At 45.0% G+C, this 18,681-nt stretch overlaps 1 protein-coding gene across 16 annotated transcripts in view; it reads right to left on the bottom strand.

Moving 5' to 3' along the window:
- LOC112256356 (LIM and calponin homology domains-containing protein 1) overlaps nucleotides 1-18,681 on the bottom strand; it is a 148,104-nt gene that overhangs the window by 15,546 nt on the left and 113,877 nt on the right. For 10 of the 16 annotated variants that reach the window (XM_024429542.2, XM_024429547.2, XM_024429548.2 and 7 more), the window contains 7 exons: nucleotides 10,991-11,419; nucleotides 9,563-9,601; nucleotides 3,485-3,611; nucleotides 3,217-3,377; nucleotides 2,486-2,972; nucleotides 1,027-1,356; nucleotides 217-328 (listed from right to left, as the gene is read on the bottom strand). In XM_024429542.2, the coding sequence (XP_024285310.1) occupies nucleotides 217-328; nucleotides 1,027-1,356; nucleotides 2,486-2,972; nucleotides 3,217-3,377; nucleotides 3,485-3,611; nucleotides 9,563-9,601; nucleotides 10,991-11,419 (1,685 nt within the window). Of the gene's footprint in view, nucleotides 1-216; nucleotides 329-1,026; nucleotides 1,357-2,485; nucleotides 2,973-3,216; nucleotides 3,378-3,484; nucleotides 3,612-9,562; nucleotides 9,602-10,990; nucleotides 11,420-14,913; nucleotides 15,235-18,681 lie in introns of all 16 variants that reach the window. The other 6 variants (XM_024429546.2, XM_024429543.2, XM_024429553.2 and 3 more) reach the window with 6 other exon arrangements.

The following is an 18,681-nucleotide window of genomic DNA, read 5'->3' as shown; positions in this document are numbered from 1 at the left end:
TGTGACGTTAACCACGGGAAGACCAAGTTGAATAAATGGTTTAATAACTTAAAAAGTGTTCATTCTCAAGACAGACAGCGAGTAATAAATGACTAGCATGAATATTGAATAGCAAAAGGATTGGATGGGTTCTAAAAAAACAGCATAAATGGTCACCACTAGGTGTCAGGGTAGCAGAGGTTAGACCGGCATTCTAAGTAACCCAGAGGAACAGACCTGTAGCTGGAGAGGGCTGTACTGCAGCCGCTGCCGTGTTGGGCTCCTCCCCCAGTGGGCCTGCAGCAGACCTGCCGCCCGCCTCCACAATGCTCTCTGTGCTCTGCAGCTCCTGCAGGGACACACAAAGGAAGAAATACTCTGTTACCGCATCCTGCACATTCCTTCTGTTGAAGTCATGACCTATCTGACTCAGTGTTGCTTTATCCTATCCATGACTGCATGCCAGACTAAGAACAACACACAGGTCTGGTTGATACGTGGCTTTTCACCTAACAGTTTTCAAGACTTATGTTGTTACGACGACACCTTCCTGTCCAACTCCAACTGATTGAACAACATGCCTGTTCACTTCGTTGAGATGCTGAAATCAAGCGGCCCACCTGGCGAAGAAGATGCTTATTTCTCAAAATTAGAAGGCGTTGCCAATTCCTTACACGTATCCGTCTTTCTACGCTCATTGCACATTTCAAAAACAAAGACGAGACAGCTGGCGCTGACAGTCTGTGGCGCTGACAGTCTGTGGCGCTGACAGTCTGTGGCGCTGACAGTCTGTGGCGCTGACAGTCTGTGGCGCTGACAGTCTGTGGCGCTGACAGTCTGTGGCGCTGACAGTCTGTGGCGCTAACAGTCTGTGGCGCTAACAGTCTGTGGCGCTAACAGTCTGTGGCGCTAACAGTCTGTGGCTACAATGCTGCTAGCGGTACGTGGTCTATTCAGACCCGTGGATCCAATGACCACCCTTTTGATAACTTATATCTTTTTTTCAGAGAAACAAAGCAGGCTTGGCTGCATGTACTGGAGCCTCACCGAGGGCAGTGAGGTGGGCCGGCTAGGTGGGATGTACTCCTGTGCGTTACTCTTCTCCTGGGCATCACCTTCTCCTGGCACTGAAGAAGGTGGCACTGCGGTGCCACCCTGTGCCAAAGTTGTCATGGCTGTTAATGGGCTCGCCCTGGGGGAGGGGCTATGTGTGGGTGGGGGAGTGGCCACACATGGGGGTGTGTCGGAAGGGTCAGAGGAGGCTGTAGGCGTGGCAGTGGAAGGGTAGAACCGTGCAGGGGTGGTTCTTCCGTCGCTCTCTGGAGTGGTGACCTCATCGTTTCCCATGTCGCCGTTCACTTGCAGCAAGCCGTCCACCTGAGTCCACACACTTAAGACTTAAAGAACACAAACATGCACGCGCATACATATGTGGACACACATGAACACATGGACACTCCACAAAGATGCATTTCAATCTAAAAATCAAACACTAAAACCCCATTTTAGAGACACTGTGACTGCATCCTCACACTAAAAAATATCCATCAGACAGTAACGCAAGAACAGTCAACTGGGGTGAAACATCCCAAATACCACATTCCACAGCAATGACCGCAATATGACCAGACAGTTCTAATCCAGACCATCCAGACCAGCAGTTGCCCCATGTTGTAAATAAAACCATAACACTGGCCCATTAGCTGTTCAACTCCTGATAACACGTTGGGACTGAATGAAAGGCTGTAATGTATGTGTGAGGAGCGCCGAATGCTAATTCCAGACGCACAGGGGGGTTGTTGAATGGAGGGGGGACTCACTACCCACAATCCCCCCCCTCAGTCTGTGTGGCCCTCTTTGTCTGCCTGGAGACCCACTTCATATTGAGAGGGCCTACTTGTCAACTTTTTAAGTCAATACGGAACAGAGCCCCCCACCCCCTCATTCAGGCGGAGGCTCCACTCGGCTCCAAATAAGACATTCCAGCCACTAAAGTGGAAAGAAGTGGCTCCCCGGTTTGTTCCCGTAATAACCGAAAGACATGTCAACTTCCTTTGGAATAGGCCCATTTGACAAATCGCTCTACACGGATGAAAATGAGCACCCTGTTAAATTGAGACGTCACAACCCGACCTCACAGAAAAAGGATTTGGGATCCCTGGCCTTCTGTCTAAAAACATGACACCCAATCGCCATGGTTTCTGTCTGCTATTCCAATGTAAATGCCAAGATCAGGGACCATTTCACATAATGCATGTCGGTGTGCCCTGCAAATACGAGGCTGAACAAAACATTCCAACTACTTCAGGGGACGTTAGTATCTAAGTATCTGTTGAGTATCGTAACACTTCAGGAAAGCTGCCTTGATTTGTCACGGGAGTGCAAAACAACCCCACGACACCCTGGTAATTTGAACCCTGGCCCACACACCATTTTATAGAAAAAAATACACTAGTGATAACACTGATAAAACCCTTGCTCCATTAGCTTGCCTTTTGTGCCTCACCTTGCCTGGCTTAGGTCCCGCCAGCATCTGCGTGCCCTTGGATTGGATGTAAGGCTTGGGTGTCAGCAAAGGAACAGATTTAGGCGAGGCAGCCTGGATAGAGGGGCTTGGTACAGGCGTGCGTGACTGAATCTGGGGGCGATGAGACTGACCCTGGGGGAACCCCGCCACTTGGGCCTCGACGGTAGCGGTAAACTTGGGCGCCGGGAGCGACTGCTGCCTCAGGTACTTCAGAGGACCATTTGGATCTTCTTCCGGGGAGGTTGAGTTGGGAGAACGGGAGCTGGGGGTGAGGGGGAGACGTGTGCTGGTGGCAGTGGTGGGATCTTCAGAGACGCTCCTGTCCAGCAGCTTGGGCAGTTGCAGGCGCTCCAGCACCGCTTCACTGATGGTGAAGCGCTGGGCGTAGCGGTGGAGGACCAACGCTGCCTCCTCAGGGGTGCGGGCCGACTGGTAGGCCTCGCGGAGCTCGTTCTCACGACGTTCCCTAGGGAAGGAGACACGGGAGGACAAGGTGAGACAGGGACCATGTGACTGTTGTTGAAACATTTCTGTACATTGCTACTGATCTCCTGATGCAGTTAAAAGCAATTTTTAAAAAGCCAGGATGCGATAAGAAACAACAGGCTAGGATATAAGAAACATGAGAGTAGGTATAGGGCAACACTGTACATTGAGGCAACCAACCATATGGAAAGCAGGGTTTGACCTAAAATGGCCTTGTGACCTACTTCTCCTCCACGATCTCCCGGTAGGTCTTGATACTCTTCCTCCTCTGAGAAATGGCCCCTCCTTCACCCGTCATCAGCTTCTCCATCATCTTCCTCTCCTCCTCCTTTTTGATCAGGTCCTGGGAGACGCTTCTCCTGCGACTCTTCCACCGGGCTAGGTCCTAACACACAGACACGTCAGTGTATGAGTGCATGAACGTGTGAGTGAGTGTGTGTAAGTGTATTAGTATGTGTGTGTGTGTGTGTGTGTTTGTGTGTGAGTGCTTACGTCCTGCCAGTGGTCCTCTTCCTCCTTCATCATGTTGTACTGGTTGTGCATGAGCTCGTGGCGCACCTGGCTGTGGTGAGGCAAGCTGGGGTCCTCCTCACAGCGCACGTCAATCATACTCACACTCCTGAGAAAAAGAAAGGAGAGGAAAGAGACATGAGAGGGGGGAGGAGTTCTAAAGAGATTTACTAGGAGAAGAGTCACGCATACGGTATGGACAAATATTTGTTTTTATTTCCAGGCACATAATAAGATGTTTTCTGGAGCTTTGGAGTTGTCGTAGTTCAGCCAGGAAAGGTCGAGGTCAAACAGGCTGGACGGTCAAACGCTTCACGGATACAACTTCTATAGGTACTGAAGTGGTCCACCCAAAAGGAACCCAAAAGGAACTCATTATTACTCTGACAATAGATCTCATTGCACGACCACAAATATTATATTATTATATTATTGTTCTGTATCCATTAGTTTGTATCATAGTGTGAACCACGCAAAACAGAAGGCACCAGAGATAATGTGAATAAAGGCAGATTATAACCACAAGTAAGCAACATGCCATCAAAAGGTCATGCAGTGAGGTCATACATTTTTGTTGATGTTTTGGCTCTGTACTCCAGCACCTTTTGGATTTGAAATGATACAATGTCTATGAGGTTTAAAGTGCAGACTCTCAGCTTTAATACGGCAATATGCAACTTTTTGGGGCTACCCGGCATTTTTCCTGGTTGCTAAAATTCTAATGGTTCGCCTAATTTCAGTTTATGTGACAAATCAAGCAAGTATAGTGTAGAGAATCATTGTACCATCTAAATATATTTTCCATAACCAAAAATATTGCATTTTAAGCTGTTTGAAACTGGTGTGCAATACTGAATGTTAAAAATGCAAAAATGAAACATAAGAACAGGAAGCATAGAAATAGCCCACATAGAACTGATCTACCACTTCTTAGACTTGCTATCAACGAGAATGACAGATCTATAAGTCATATTTCTATGTGAATTTGGCCAAAGAAGTTACAAATTGCAGCATAATTTTTATTTTAATTTTTTACTTTTTTACTTTTGGTTTTGTACACCAGTATCAAACAGCTGAAAATATATATGATAAGCTGATACCTTCCTTCGATGGCCCTCAAAGAACTACACTGGACTTTACGCAAACTGGAAACCACATATCCTGACGCGGCACTTATTGTAGCTGGGGATTTTAGCAGAGCAAATCGGAGGAAAACACTACCGAAGTTCTACCAACACATTGGCTGTAGTACTCGCGCTGGGAAAACATTGGACCACCGCTACTCAACTTTTAGAAATTCTTACAAGGCCCTCCCCCGACCTCCCTTAGGCAAATCTGATCACCCTTGCTCCACCCTTCCTATAGGCAGGACCTCAAACAGGAAGTACCCGTGCTAAGGTCTATTCAACGCTGGTCTGACCAATCGGAATCAATGGTTCAATGATTGTTTTGACCACGGAGATTGGGAAATGTTCCTGGTAGCCTCTGAGAATATCATTGATGAATACACGGATACGGTGACTGAGTTCATCAGGAAGTGTTTAGGAGATAAAAAAAAAGTGTGAACCACTGCATTTAACCATGGCAAGGTGACTGGGAATATGGCCGAATACAAACAGTGTAGTTATTCCCTCCGTAAGACAATCAAACAGGCAAAACATCAGTACAGAGACAAAGTGGAGTTGCCAAGGACTGTGGGCTCTCCTTCTCCATGGCTGACGTGAGTAAGGCTGCTGGCCCCAGATGGCATCCCTAGCTGCGTCCTCAGAGCATGCGCAGACCAGCTCCCTGGTGTGTTTACGGACATATTCGATATCTCCCTATCCCAGTCTGCTGTCCCCACTTGCTTCAAGATGTCCACCATTGTTCCTGTCGCAATAAAGCAAAGGTAACTGAACTAAATGTCTATCGCCCCATATCACTCACTTCTGTCATCATGAAGTGCTTTGAGAGGCTAGTTAAGGATCATATCACCTGTACCTTACCTGTCACCCTAGACCCACTTCAATTTGCTTACCTCCCCAATAGATCCACAGACGATGCAATCGTCATCGCACTGCACACCGCCCTATCCTATCTGGACAAAAGGAATACATATGTAAGAATGCTGTTCATTGACTATAGCTCAGCAATCAACACCATACTACCCTCCAAGCTCATCATTAAGCTCGAGGCCCTGGGTCTGAACCCCGCCCTGTGCAACAGGGACCTGGACTTCCTAATGGGCCACCCACAGGTGGTGAAGGTAGGAAACAACACCACTTTGCTGATCCTCAACACAGGGACCCCACAAAGGTGCATGCTCAGCCCCCTCCTGTACTCCCTGTTCACCCATGACTGCGTGGCCACTCATCAAGTTTGCAGACAACACAAAAGTAGTAGGCCTGATTACCAACAATGACGAGATAGTCTACGGGGAGGAGGTGAGGGCCCTGGGAGAGTGGTGCCAGGAAAATAACCTCTCCCTCAACGTCAACAAAACAAAGGAGCTGATCGTGGGCTTCAGGAAACAGCAGACGGAGCACGCCCCTAACCACATCGACAGGACCACAGTGGAGAAGGTGGAAAGCCTCAAGTTCTTCTGCGTACACATCCCTGATGATCTGAAAGGGTCCACCCACACAGACAGTGTGGGGAAGAAGACGCAACAGTGCCTCTTCAACCTCAGGAGGCTGAAGAAATTTGGCTTGGCCCCTAAAACCCTCACAAACTTTACATATGCACAATTGAGCGCATCCTGTCGGGCTGTATCACTGCCTGGAAAGGCAACTGCACTGCCCACAACTGCAGGGCTCTCCAGAGGGTCGTGTGGTCTGCTCAACTCAACACCGGGGGAAAACTACCTGCCCTCCAGGACATCTACAGCACCCGATGTCACAGGAAGGCCAAAAAGATCATCAAGGACATCATCTACCCTAGTCATGGCCTGTTCACCCCGCTATCATCCAGAAGGCGAGGTCAGTACAGGTGCATCAAAGCTGGGACAGAGAGACTGAAAAACAGCTTTAATCTCAAGGCCATCAGACTGTTAAATAGCCACCACTAGCCGGCTCCCACCCGGTTACATAACCCTGCACCTTAGAGGCTGCTGCCCTATATGCATAGACTTGGAATCACTGGCCACTTTAATAATGTTTAAATAATGTCTACATACTGCTTTACTAATCTCATATGTATATACTGTATTCTATTGTACTGTATTTTAGTCAAAGCCACTCTGACATTGCTCAATCTAATATTTCTATCTTTCTTCATTCCATTATTTTACTTTTAGATGAATGTGTATTGTTGTGAACTGTTAGATACTGCTGCAGTGTTGGAGCATCTGCTAAATATGTGTATGTGACCAATACAATTAGATTTGATTTGATTTGAATACAATCTTTTTGGTTATGGAAAGTATATTATTACCCAGTGGTTTAGATGTTACAATGATTATCTACACTACACTTGCTTGTTCTCTCACATAAACTAAAATCAGGCAAACTATTAGAATTTTAGCAACCAGGAAATGGCGGAGCGATTCCTTGCATAGTGGATCTTTAATATGAGGGTATTTTTTAAAATCCATATCGATTGAACCGTATAGAAATTACAGCACTTTTTGTACAAAGTATTGGTATAAATGCACTTTGTTTTGGAAATTTCAGCACTTTTTGTACAAAGTATTGGTATAAATGCACTTTGTTTCAACCAAAACAAACAGCAAATGCATCTAACACATTTGTAGAGTCACAAGGTACATACACTGCTCAAAAAATAAAGGGAACACTTAAACAACACAATGTAACTCCAAGTCAATCACACTTCTGTGAAATCAAACTGTCCACTTAGGAAGCAACACTGATTGACAATAAATTTCACATGCTGTTGTGCAAATGGAATAGACAACAGGTGGAAATTATAGGCAATTAGCAAGACAACCCCAATAAAGGAGTGGTTCTGCAGTTCCTATGCTTCCTGGCTGATGTTTTGGTCACTTTTGAATGCTGGCGGTGCTTTCACTCTAGTGGTAGCATGAGTGGTAGCATCTACAACCCACACAAGTGGCTCAGGTAGTGCAGCTCGTCCAGGATGGGACATCAATGCGAGCTGTGGCAAGAAGGTTTGCTGTGTCTGTCAGCGTAGTGTCCAGAGCATGGAGGTGCTACCAGGAGACGTGGAGGAGGCCGTAGGAGGGCAACAACCCAGCAACAGGACCGCTACCTCCGCCTTTGTGCAAGGAGGAGCAGGAGGAGCACTTCCAGAACCCTGCAAAATGACCTCCAGCAGGCCACAAATGTGCATGTGTCTGCTCAAACGGTCAGAAACAGACTCCATGAGGGTGGTATGAGGGCCCGACGTCCACAGGTGGGGGTTGTGCTTACAGCCCAACACCGTGCAGGACGTTTGGCATTTGCCAGAGACACCAAGATTGGCAAATTCGCCACTGGCACCCTGTGCTCTTCTTAGATGAAAGCAGGTTCACACTGAGCACGTGACAGATGTGACTGGAGTCTGGAGACGCTGTGGAGAACGTTCTGCTGCCTGCAACATCCTCCAGCATGACCGGTTTGGCGGTGGGTCAGTCATGGTGTGGGGTGGCAGTTCTTTGGGGGGCCGCACAGCCCTCCATGTGCTCGCCAGAGGTAGCTTGACTGCCATTAGGTACCGAGATGAGATCCTCAGACCCCTTGTGAGACCATATGCTGGTGCGGTTGGCCCTGGGTTCCTCCTAATGCAAGACAATGCTAGACCTCATGTGGCTGGAGTGTGTCAGCAGTTCCTGCAAGAGGAAGGCATTGATGCTCTGGACTGGCCCGCCCGTTCCCCAGACCTGAATCCAATTGAGCACATCTGGGACATCATGTCTCGCTCCATCCACCAATGCCACGTTGCACCACAGACTGTCCAGGAGTTGGCGGATGCTTTAGTCCAGGTCTGGGAGGAGATCCCTCAGGAGACCATCCGCCACCTCATCAGGAGCATGCCCAGGCGTTGTAGGGAGGTCATACAGGCACGTGGAGGCCACACACACTACTGAGCCTCATTTTGACTTGTTTTAAGGACATTACATCAAAGTTGGATCAGCCTGTAGTGTGGTTTTCCACTTTAATTTTGAGTGTGAATCCAAATCCAGACCTCCATGGGTTGATACATTTGTTTGATTTTGTTGTCAGCACATTCAACTATGTAAAGAAAAAAGTATTTAATAAGAATATTTCATTCATTTAGATCTAGGATGTGTTATTTTAGTGTTCCCTTTATTTTCTTTGAGCAGTGTGTCATTGCGAATATGGGACCAAATAACAAACTTTTTACTACTTTAATGCACATAAGTGAATTTGTCCCAATACTTTTGGTCCCCTAAAATGGGGGAGCTATGTACAAAAAGTACTGTAATTTCATTGTATCATTTCAAATCCAAAGTGCTGGATAGAGAGACAAAACAACAACAAACAATTTTCACTGCCCCAATACCATTGGTGCTCATTGTATACACAGTATAGAAGCCTATCTATACAGAATAGCACAGAGCATCAAAGTCATACTCTGCAAGTATTTGACCCAGGTCTTATTTTGAGAACCACAGTGAGAGCCTCATACAGTGGCGTTACAGTGATGGTCCATGTCCTTATGTGTGAGTGTATGCGACATGCATCATATGGTGAGCTCTCTCGTCTCTCTAGACATCCATGTTGCCTCACACCATTTCCTAATGTTCCCGATTCACACGTCTGTACGTAACAGTACGTCAGTTTGGCAGAGAGGACCTAAGTCCTCTGCCTATGTCACTACCTTACCCACTTGAATAAAATACAAAATAGTAACTAGCAGGTTGGAGATCAAGGAGGTTGTTTTTAAGTGAGTGCATTTCACAAGTGGCTCGTTTGCGTCAACTACCTTAACTAAATCCACTGAAAAGGTTTTGCCTGCTTTCTTTGGTTTCAAATCGTAATGTTCTGGCATGTCTGCTTTGTGATTTTTTGGGGGAGAGTTGTCTGTCTGAAGTGCATACTAAGCAGGTGTGGTTTAGCAGGGCAGGCGTGTGAGTCCGATGGGTAACGAAGAACCACTTACTCTGGGTCATCTGATACACTAGCAGCTCTGTGACTGAATCTACGAAAGCAGAGACATGGAGAAAGAGCACAAACACCAATGAACAAACACACAATTACACACAATTACAACACAATGCAATATATACAGACACGAGCTCACAACTACACAATGCAATATATACAGACATGAGAATAGTATAACAAAAAAAAGTGTGATGGAATATAGGGGGGCGTGTTAAAAACACCTCTAGGCTTAATGTACTTGTGTGGGTTACCGTTGACAACAGTATGAGTTCTTAGAAAACGAGCGTGCATGCTTGATGAGATACGGTAGGTTTAGTGTTATTTAAAAGTCAGTAATTGCTGTCTTAAATGGCAAAACATTCAAGACAACAAGATCTGCGGATCCAAGTTAATAAAAAGTGTCCATTTGAACACAAGGTGGCGCTCTAGTCAAAAATACAGCCAGCTGAGTACTTAGGAGAAAAACCACTGAATTCACTGCACTAATATAGGCCTCTACAGCATATTGTGTGGCGCAGATGGAAATGATCTCATGGCGCAGTCTAAAACAAAACTATCAATCAAAGCATGCATCTTTTATTAGCCTGCTCATAACCCATCTTCAAAGCTGGGGTTTGTCAACTTTTGCGACCACGATACCCAAATAGGCGGTTTGGGCTAACCGGGTTTGGGATTAAGTTCTAGGGTCACAGAGAGCTTTTAAAGCTGGATTTCTGATGTTGGGAAGGGTGTGAGTGAAAATGTGGCTTGTGGTCCTATTAAGACTGGCCACAAGAAAGCAGGAGACCCAGTGAAGAGAGGTCTTATGAAATGGAAAGCAAATATATTGTTTAATGGGCTGTATGTATTTGTCATGTCTGCCATACAGAGAGTGAAAAGAGATTTTCTACTACTACCAGTGTCGTTTTTGAGGGAGTTGCTTCAAACAGTGTGTATTGGAAAAGGTCAATGTCAAAGGTCATCATGCAAGGTTATTAAAAGGTCACATCTATGACAGGTCACCGTCATGTCTTGCTCACATGCTCAAAAATATAAAAACCCGAATGAACAAATCAAATACTAAAAAGAAAGTATTAGCATCCAAAAGCAACACACTTCATTCAGACTTTAAACTCTTTCCTTAGCCTGCTCAGGTCAAAGCAGCCGAAATGATCTAATTCTGCCACTTGCGAAAGGTCATGCAATCTTCACATATGCCATCCAGAGGTGTGCATCACTGCTCGAGGTCACGGCCGCATGCTTACGAAGCAGGATTTCTAAATGTCTTCTGAAAGATCATGGGTAATGTAGTTCCCAGTATATGATCTGTGTAGGCCGGGAGAAACCCAATAAGTTATGGCCATTAAGGTGTGATGCTCCTCTCTTAGACAACAGAGAATTTCGTATTGGTCACTCAATCCTAGTCGATGGACGACAGGCTCACATTGGCTGGAGGTCATCGTCGAGCCAAGATGGACGTCTCGCCACCGCCGGTTTGTCGCCCTCGCGACCTTCAACCTCCGACTTGCCCATGTGACCCTGGCAGGCGACCATCAGTGTGGTGGTTGCCCTGGCTGCAGGAACGGGCAGGAACTGGCTTGGACCGGTAGTGCTGCTGTGTTTTGGCGAGGTAAGGGCGTGGCGAGCCCACATGTCGTTGTTCCTCCCGGTGTCTGTCGCCAGGGATATAGCCAACCCCACCTTCTTTGGACCTGCCTCCTCCCTGTCCATCATGGGAGGGAACTTCCTGGTTGTTTCCGGGCTGGCCCCGGCGCTGGGGGGGCTCATCACGATGATGGAGGTCGTCATGGAGCTGGTTGTCAGGGACGACAGGTGGTATAGTTCCTCGGAGCATGAGCGGGCGGGGGTACTGCTGAGAGAGTGGTTTGGTTAGCATTGACCAAGGTTGTAATTAAGGAAGGCCATTTTGACATTATTTCACTATTCAAATAATATCATTACATTTTTGGGGATATCTGGATATTCAAAGTTATTTTAAAACAGCAGAATGTTGCTTTCCTCCTTAGTTTTTGGCTAAAAAGAACAGTGAAAGAGATGTCTGATTTTCGCCATGATAGAAGTGATTCTGTTACAAAAAGGTTTTCTGGTGAGTGTTTTGCATTGATCTGTGTCAGGTTTTTTGGAAACTCTGTTTGGTGTGTGTCTGTAATTGATATCTGAAGTGGGGAAAATAGCATACCGATGTCAGACCAGAGCTCTAAATGCGCAGCAGTAGCTCAACACAGTACATTCAAAGTTGGTTTAATCAAATTAAGTATTGCAAATGTCATTGTATATTCTTGTAGGTAACAATGTCACAAGGATTGTGTAATTTAATTTATAACAAAGCATTGTCAAAACAGGCCTATCATTTATTTCCCTCCACAAATGAACACGCACTCAAGTAATCAAAGATATTGCTTAGATATCCGGATATTCGATTAACCGTGCCTATCCCTGGTCATTATATAAAGACCTTGGCATTGTCTCAGAACTCACCCCACTGGGCACAGATGTCAGTTCAACATCTAGTTTTGATTTACATTTGGTTGAGTTGCCAACATAAGTTGCCAACCTCGATTCAACGTGAAATCAACAAAAAATGGCACCATGTCATTGGATTTAGGTTCAAAGTTGGGTGAAAATGACGTCACTTGACGTCACGTTGATTCAAACAGTTTTCGCCCAGTGAGACATTAGATGTGGAACATAGGTTTGTGAACAAAAGCAGAAAAAAACAGTATTGACTCACAAAGAAAGTATTGGCTATATCTAAGCTGCTCTGGTAAACCCCAAAGATACATTCTAAGGACCACATGAGTGATTACTCACGAAACCCAGGCCAAAAACACCATGATTTGGGGGATTTTCACAAAATGTAATCTATAGAACAGTCCTTAAAAAAATAAAAAATTAGGGGGTTCAGCTTTAATATTTCAAGTAGATTGTGGCTTCTATTAATGTAAATGTCTGCATAATTTCCAATCCACCATATATAAATATATCTTTGAACCTGCTTTCATCTGTGAAGAGCACAGGGCGCCAGTGGTGAATTTGCCAATCTTGGTGTTCTCTGGCAAATGCCAAACATCCTACACGGTCCTGCACGGTGTTGGGCTGTAAGCACAACCCCCACCTGTGGACGTCGGGCCCTCATACCACCCTCATGGAGTCTGTTTCTGACCGTTTGAGCAGACACATGCACATTTGTGGCCTGCTGGAGGTCATTTTGCAGGGCTCTGGCAGTGCTCCTCCTGCTCCTCCTTGCACAAAGGCGGAGGTAGCGGGCCTGTTGCTGGGTTGTTGCCCTCCTACGGCCTCCTCCACGTCTCCTGATGTACTGGCCTGTCTCCTGGTAGCACCTCCATGCTCTGGACACTGACAGACACAGCATACCTTCTTGCCACAGCTCGCATTGATGTGCCATCCTGGATGAGCTGCATTACCTGAGCCACTTGTGTGGGTTGTAGACTCCGTCTCATGCTACCACTAGAGTGAAAGCACCGCCAGTATTCAAAAGTGACCAAATCATCAGCCAGGAAGCATAGGAACTGAGAAGTGGTCTGTGGTCACCACCTGCAGAACCACTCCTTTATTGGGGTTGTCTTGCTAATTGCCTATAATTTCCACCTGTTGTCTATTCCATTTGCACAACAGCATGTGAAATGTATTGTCAATCAGTGTTGCTTCCTAAGTGGACAGTTTGATTTCACAGAAGTGTGATTGACTTGGAGTTACATTGTGTTTTTTAAGTGTTCCCTTTATTTTTTTGAGCAGTGTATATATATATATATATATTCCTTCATTACTTTCCCTAACCCTACCACCCCTCCCATAATTGTAGTAAACTAATGGACACCAACCCTTAGTCTTCTACTTCCAGCTTATACATTCTATATACATTTTACGGACACAGCATACTTTACATCAGTCATCTGTTGTTTGTTTCTACTCCCTTCAGATATCTTCAACCTCTCTCTTTTATCTCTATACACCATCCAGTTTTGAGTTCTATTTGCCATATATAGTGGCAAGAAAAAATATGTGAAGCCTTTGGAATTATCTGGATTTCTGCATAAATTGGTCATAAAATTAGATCTGATCTTCACCTAAGTCACAACAATAGACAAACAACAGTATTCCCCCCCCCTTCCTTGTCACAACACATCTGATTGGCTCAAACGCATTAAGAAGGAAATAAATTCCACAAATGAACTTTTGACAAGGCACACCTGTTCATTGAAATGCATTCCAGGTGACTACATCAGGAAGCTGGTTGAGAGAATGCCAAGAGTGTGCAAAGCTGTGACCAAGGCAAAGGGTGGCTATTTGAAGAATCTCAAATATAAAATATATTTTGATTTGTTTAACACTTTTTTTGGTTACTACATGATTCCATGTGCGTTATTTCATAGTTTTGATGTCTTCACTATTATTCTACAATAGTAAAAATAAAGAAAAACCCTTGAATGAGTAGGTGTTCTAAAACCTTTGACCAGTTAGTGTATGTCAATAGATCTGCCAGAAACACATAGGGAGACTCGTCCAAAATAAAGAAGACCACAAACATCGCAAACAGCAGACTCCTGGCAAACATCGAAACCACGAACGTCTGGGCTTGGTTTTCCCATGGAACGAGAGGGCAGCTGTGTGTCCAACACCAACAAAAGCAGTGCACCACAGCAAAGCGTATGTTTGGAAAGCTCCTTGGACATCCCCAGAATAACTATTTTTGTGTGTTCTAAATGGCACCATGCTCCCTATATAGTGCACTACTTTTGACCAGAGCCTGGTACTGCACTATATCAGAAATAGGATGCCATTTAAGACACAAGACTTGGAACATGCCCTATACACAAGTAATATTTCCACTTTAGAGTGTCGTTAGTCAGCCAAAATAGTGACAAGCCAGGTTTTCAGATATCAGTGAGGCCAGAGAGAGCAGACATATCATAGAGTGGATCCAAATTCAACTCACAAATGGGCCCAAATGAGCATCAGTCATGTCTGTGTCAAAAAATAACAGGCAAAGTTAAACTCTTACGAAACGGTTTACTGAATCCCTCAGAGTTTGTGTAAATAGTTGTCTGCAAAAGACTAAGTGTCTGCAAGGGCATGTTTAAAGGTGTCCTCACCAAAACAGTGTAAGCTTTAAAATGTTCTAAGATTGGGGCAAAGGTTTAATTAAGTTGGGGTCATTGGAACCGTGGCTTGATGAGCCAATAGCATTTTTAAGGGAAAGTCTCTTGTCTGGGGATTTTTGGGTTGAGGGGGTTATTAAATGGAAACACTTTTGCCTGGGGTTGTTGGGTTGGGACAAGGGGTAGGATTTAGGCTTCAGGGGTTAGGGCATACTGTGATTGGCACCTTTGCTCAGCAGTCCCAGTCAGGTGTATAGCCGTCTCCCCGTGGGTGAGTGTGGGGGTCTGTGAGCGTTGAGGGGGGTTGTAGGGGTGACGTTCATATTCCTCCTCCCTCTCCTTCCACTCCTGCCTCCAACTGCATGCCGGAGACAGCTTCCCTTCCTCCTCTTTCCTCCCCTCCATTTCTTCCTCCTTCTCTTCTTCCTCGTGTTCTTCTTCTGACTGATTCTGTGGTTTGGGAAGGGGTTGGGCTTGTAGCTTGGGGGATGGGGACTCTATAGTGGCTACAACTGGGGGTACTTCTAGGGTGGGGAGTTCAGTCGGACTGTTATACACACACACGCACACACACACACACACACACACACACACACACACACACACACACACACAAGGGGCAATCCCAACAACACCAACATGCAACCACGACACAGGTGGTGCGACACAACATAGCACAAACCAAAGCCACAACACATACGCGAAACACACAGCCGTTACCACGAAAGCCAGCCACAGAGTGTGGTCATGTGGACAACGACAATGGGAGTAGTAAATAGAAACCCCAACACACCAATGGAAACATGCCCCGGTGGGAAAGGGGGGAAAAGGAGGAGGAGCAAAGAAAGAAGAAAACAAAAACAAACATCACACGTGATAATGACACAATCTCAAATCATTTGAACACTCACTGAAAAGCAGACCCCCAGCTGAACGAAGGATAATGTACTGGTCAGTATTGGTCAGTCAGGGACCCGGTGACCTCAATAAGAAGCTCAGGCCAATCTCATGATGTCATGCAAGCGCAAGCACAAATACACACTCGCACAAGAATACACTGACAAACGGACACATATAGTAGTCATGGACGTACTCAGATAGGTATGGTGTGACCTTACACACCCACATGCAGGTTTAGACTTATGTGCACCGATACACACACACACACACACACACACACACACTTGTGCCTTATTCACTTCCACTGACAGGTTTAACTCTTTCCAATTTCAACCTTGCACAGAAAGACACACCCACGTAGAGGAAAGATGATTTCTGCTGAATGCTTCCGGGCTCGAAGAATGTCATCCCTCCTCCTTATTGAGAAGCCTGTATCATCGGTGTGAGAGTGGTGTGTAGGTGTTATGGCAAAAGTCAGGTTTAAACTAATGAGATTAATATCAAACCAAGCCATGTCAACAAGGTCAGATACAGGAGCAAAGGCCCAATTTAGTAGGTGATGTCTAGCGTAAATAAATATACACACACATGGACACGCACACACATACACACACTCGTACATACAATACCAGTCAAAAGTTTGGACACAACTACTCAATCAAGGGTTTTTATTTATTTTTTTACTATTTTTTACATTGTAGAATAATAGTGAAGACATCAAAACTATGAAATAACACATGGAATCATGGAGTAACCAAAAAAGTGGTAAACAAATCCAAATATATTTTATATTTCAGATTCTTCAAAGTAGCCACCCTTTGCCTTGATGACAGCTTTGTACACTCTTGGCATTCTCTCAACCAGCTTCACCTGCAATGTTTTTCCAACAGTGCTGAAGGAGCTGAGAACTTCGTGCTGAGCACTTGTTGGCTGCTTTTCCTTCACTCTGCAGTCCAACTCATGCCAAACCATCTCAATTGGGTTGAGGTCAGATGATTGTGGAGGCCAGGTCATCTGATGCAGCACTCCATCACTATCCTTCTTGGTCAAATAGCCCTTACACAGCCTGGAGGTGTGTTGGGTCACTGTCCTTAAAAATGATAGTCCCACTAAGCACAAACCAGATGGCGTATCGCTGCAGAATGCTGTGGTAGCCATGCTGGTTAAGTGTGCCTTGAATTCTAAATAAATCACTGGCAGTGTCACCAGCAAAGCACCCCCCTGCCATCACACCTCCTCCATGCTTCAGGGTGGGAACCACACATGCAGAGATCATCCGTTCACCTACTCTGCGTCTCAAAGTCAAGGCGGTTGGAACCCAAAATCTCAAATTTGGACTCAGTCTAAAGGACAGATATCCACCGGTTTAATGTCCATTGCTCGTGTTTCTTGGCCCATGCAAGTATCTTCTTATTATTGGTGTCCTTTAGTGGTGGATCTTTGCAGCAATTCAACCGTGAAGGCCTGTTTCATGCGGTCTCCTATGAACAGTTGATGTTGAGATGTGTCTGTTAGTTGAACTCTGTGGAGCATTTATTTTGGCTGCAATTTCTGAGGCTGGTAACTCTAATGAACTTATTCTCTGCAGCAGAAGTAACTCAGGGTCTTCCTTTCCTGTGGTGGTCCTCATGCGAGCCAGTTTCATCATAGCCCTTGATGGTTTTTGCAACTGCACCTGAAGAAACTTTAAAAGTTCTTGAAATGTTTCGGATAGATTGACCTTCATTTCTTAAAGTAATGAGGGGCTGTCGTTTCTCTTTGCTTATTTGTTCTGTTCTTGCCATAATATGTACTTGGTGTTTTACCAAATAGGTTTCTTCTGTACACTACCCGTACCTTGTAACAACACAACTGATTGGCTCAAACGCATTAAGAAGGAAATAAATTGCACAAATGAACTTTTAACAAGGCACACCTGTTAATTCAAAGGCATTCAAGGTGACTACCTCATCAAGCTGATTGAGAGAATGCCAAGAGTGTGCAAAGCTGTTCTCAAGGCAAAGGGTGTCTATGTTGAAGAATCTCAAATATAAAATATATTTAGATTTGTTTAACACTTTTTTGGTTACTACATGATTCCATATTCATAGTTTGTCTTCACTATTATCCTACAATGTCGAAAATAGTACAAATAAATAAAAAACCTTTGAAAGAGTAGGTGTGTCCAAATGTTTGACTGTACAAGTGTGTGCGCACAATGCAAGCTTATGCACATATGTGCACGCACACACACACAAGCACGCACACAAACGTGTGCATACACACACACATATTTTTTTACCATCTACTGAAATATTACAAGATGAGCGGAACAAGACAGATGTTTGTTTCATGAAAACCTCAATACTCTGTCAACAGAGTCATATAGTAACAAAAATCGGTCACACATTTTAGTAGTCACCTATTTGTGTCTGAATAGCAAAATGCCTCGCCAGTTGCTGGCTTTTCTCTCAGTGCTTCAGTCTCGGCCAATCCAAACACACATCTGGTCTCCATCAGCCCATCCCTTCATGCCACCACTATACACTTTCTATTTTATTTTTCCTTTTCTTAAACATGCGTGTTCCACATCAGACAGGACATTCCCAGTCTCCCTTGTGCAATGGGGGAATTACAATATGAAGGAAAATTGGCTGGAGGTAGCTGCTTTTAAAGTGCTGTGTCAGGGCTGGTGGAAGAAACAACATATCGGTGATACGTATAGAAGCTAGACACTTCTAGAAAAGAAAGAATAAGCGAGTTTGCTTTGTCTCGATGGTACCAAAGAAAGTGCTGTTAGCGTGAACATTTGGGGCTAACGTTTGGATTGAGTGAAAACGGTTATCACTTTAGTGAACACTACTTTCTCAATATACTGTATGACAAATATTTATAACCAGCATATAGATAGTGATGACCTTCTACTGCTATTGAAATAACCCCTCACACTATCTATTGGCTTGGGTCTGTCTATATTGTTCTGTCAAAGTGTAGCAGGTGTTACAGGTCAGTAAAAGTTCCCCACGGAGGAAAGAGTGCCAACAACACATTTAACAAATTACACCATGGCTATGATCCAATATCCATACTAGCATTCCACTTAGAATCCAATACA

This window comes from Oncorhynchus tshawytscha, linkage group LG08, assembly GCF_018296145.1.
Source record: "Oncorhynchus tshawytscha isolate Ot180627B linkage group LG08, Otsh_v2.0, whole genome shotgun sequence".
In the NCBI taxonomy this organism is placed as follows: Eukaryota; Metazoa; Chordata; class Actinopteri; order Salmoniformes; family Salmonidae; genus Oncorhynchus; species Oncorhynchus tshawytscha.
This window is presented reverse-complemented; position numbering and strand designations above follow the sequence as displayed.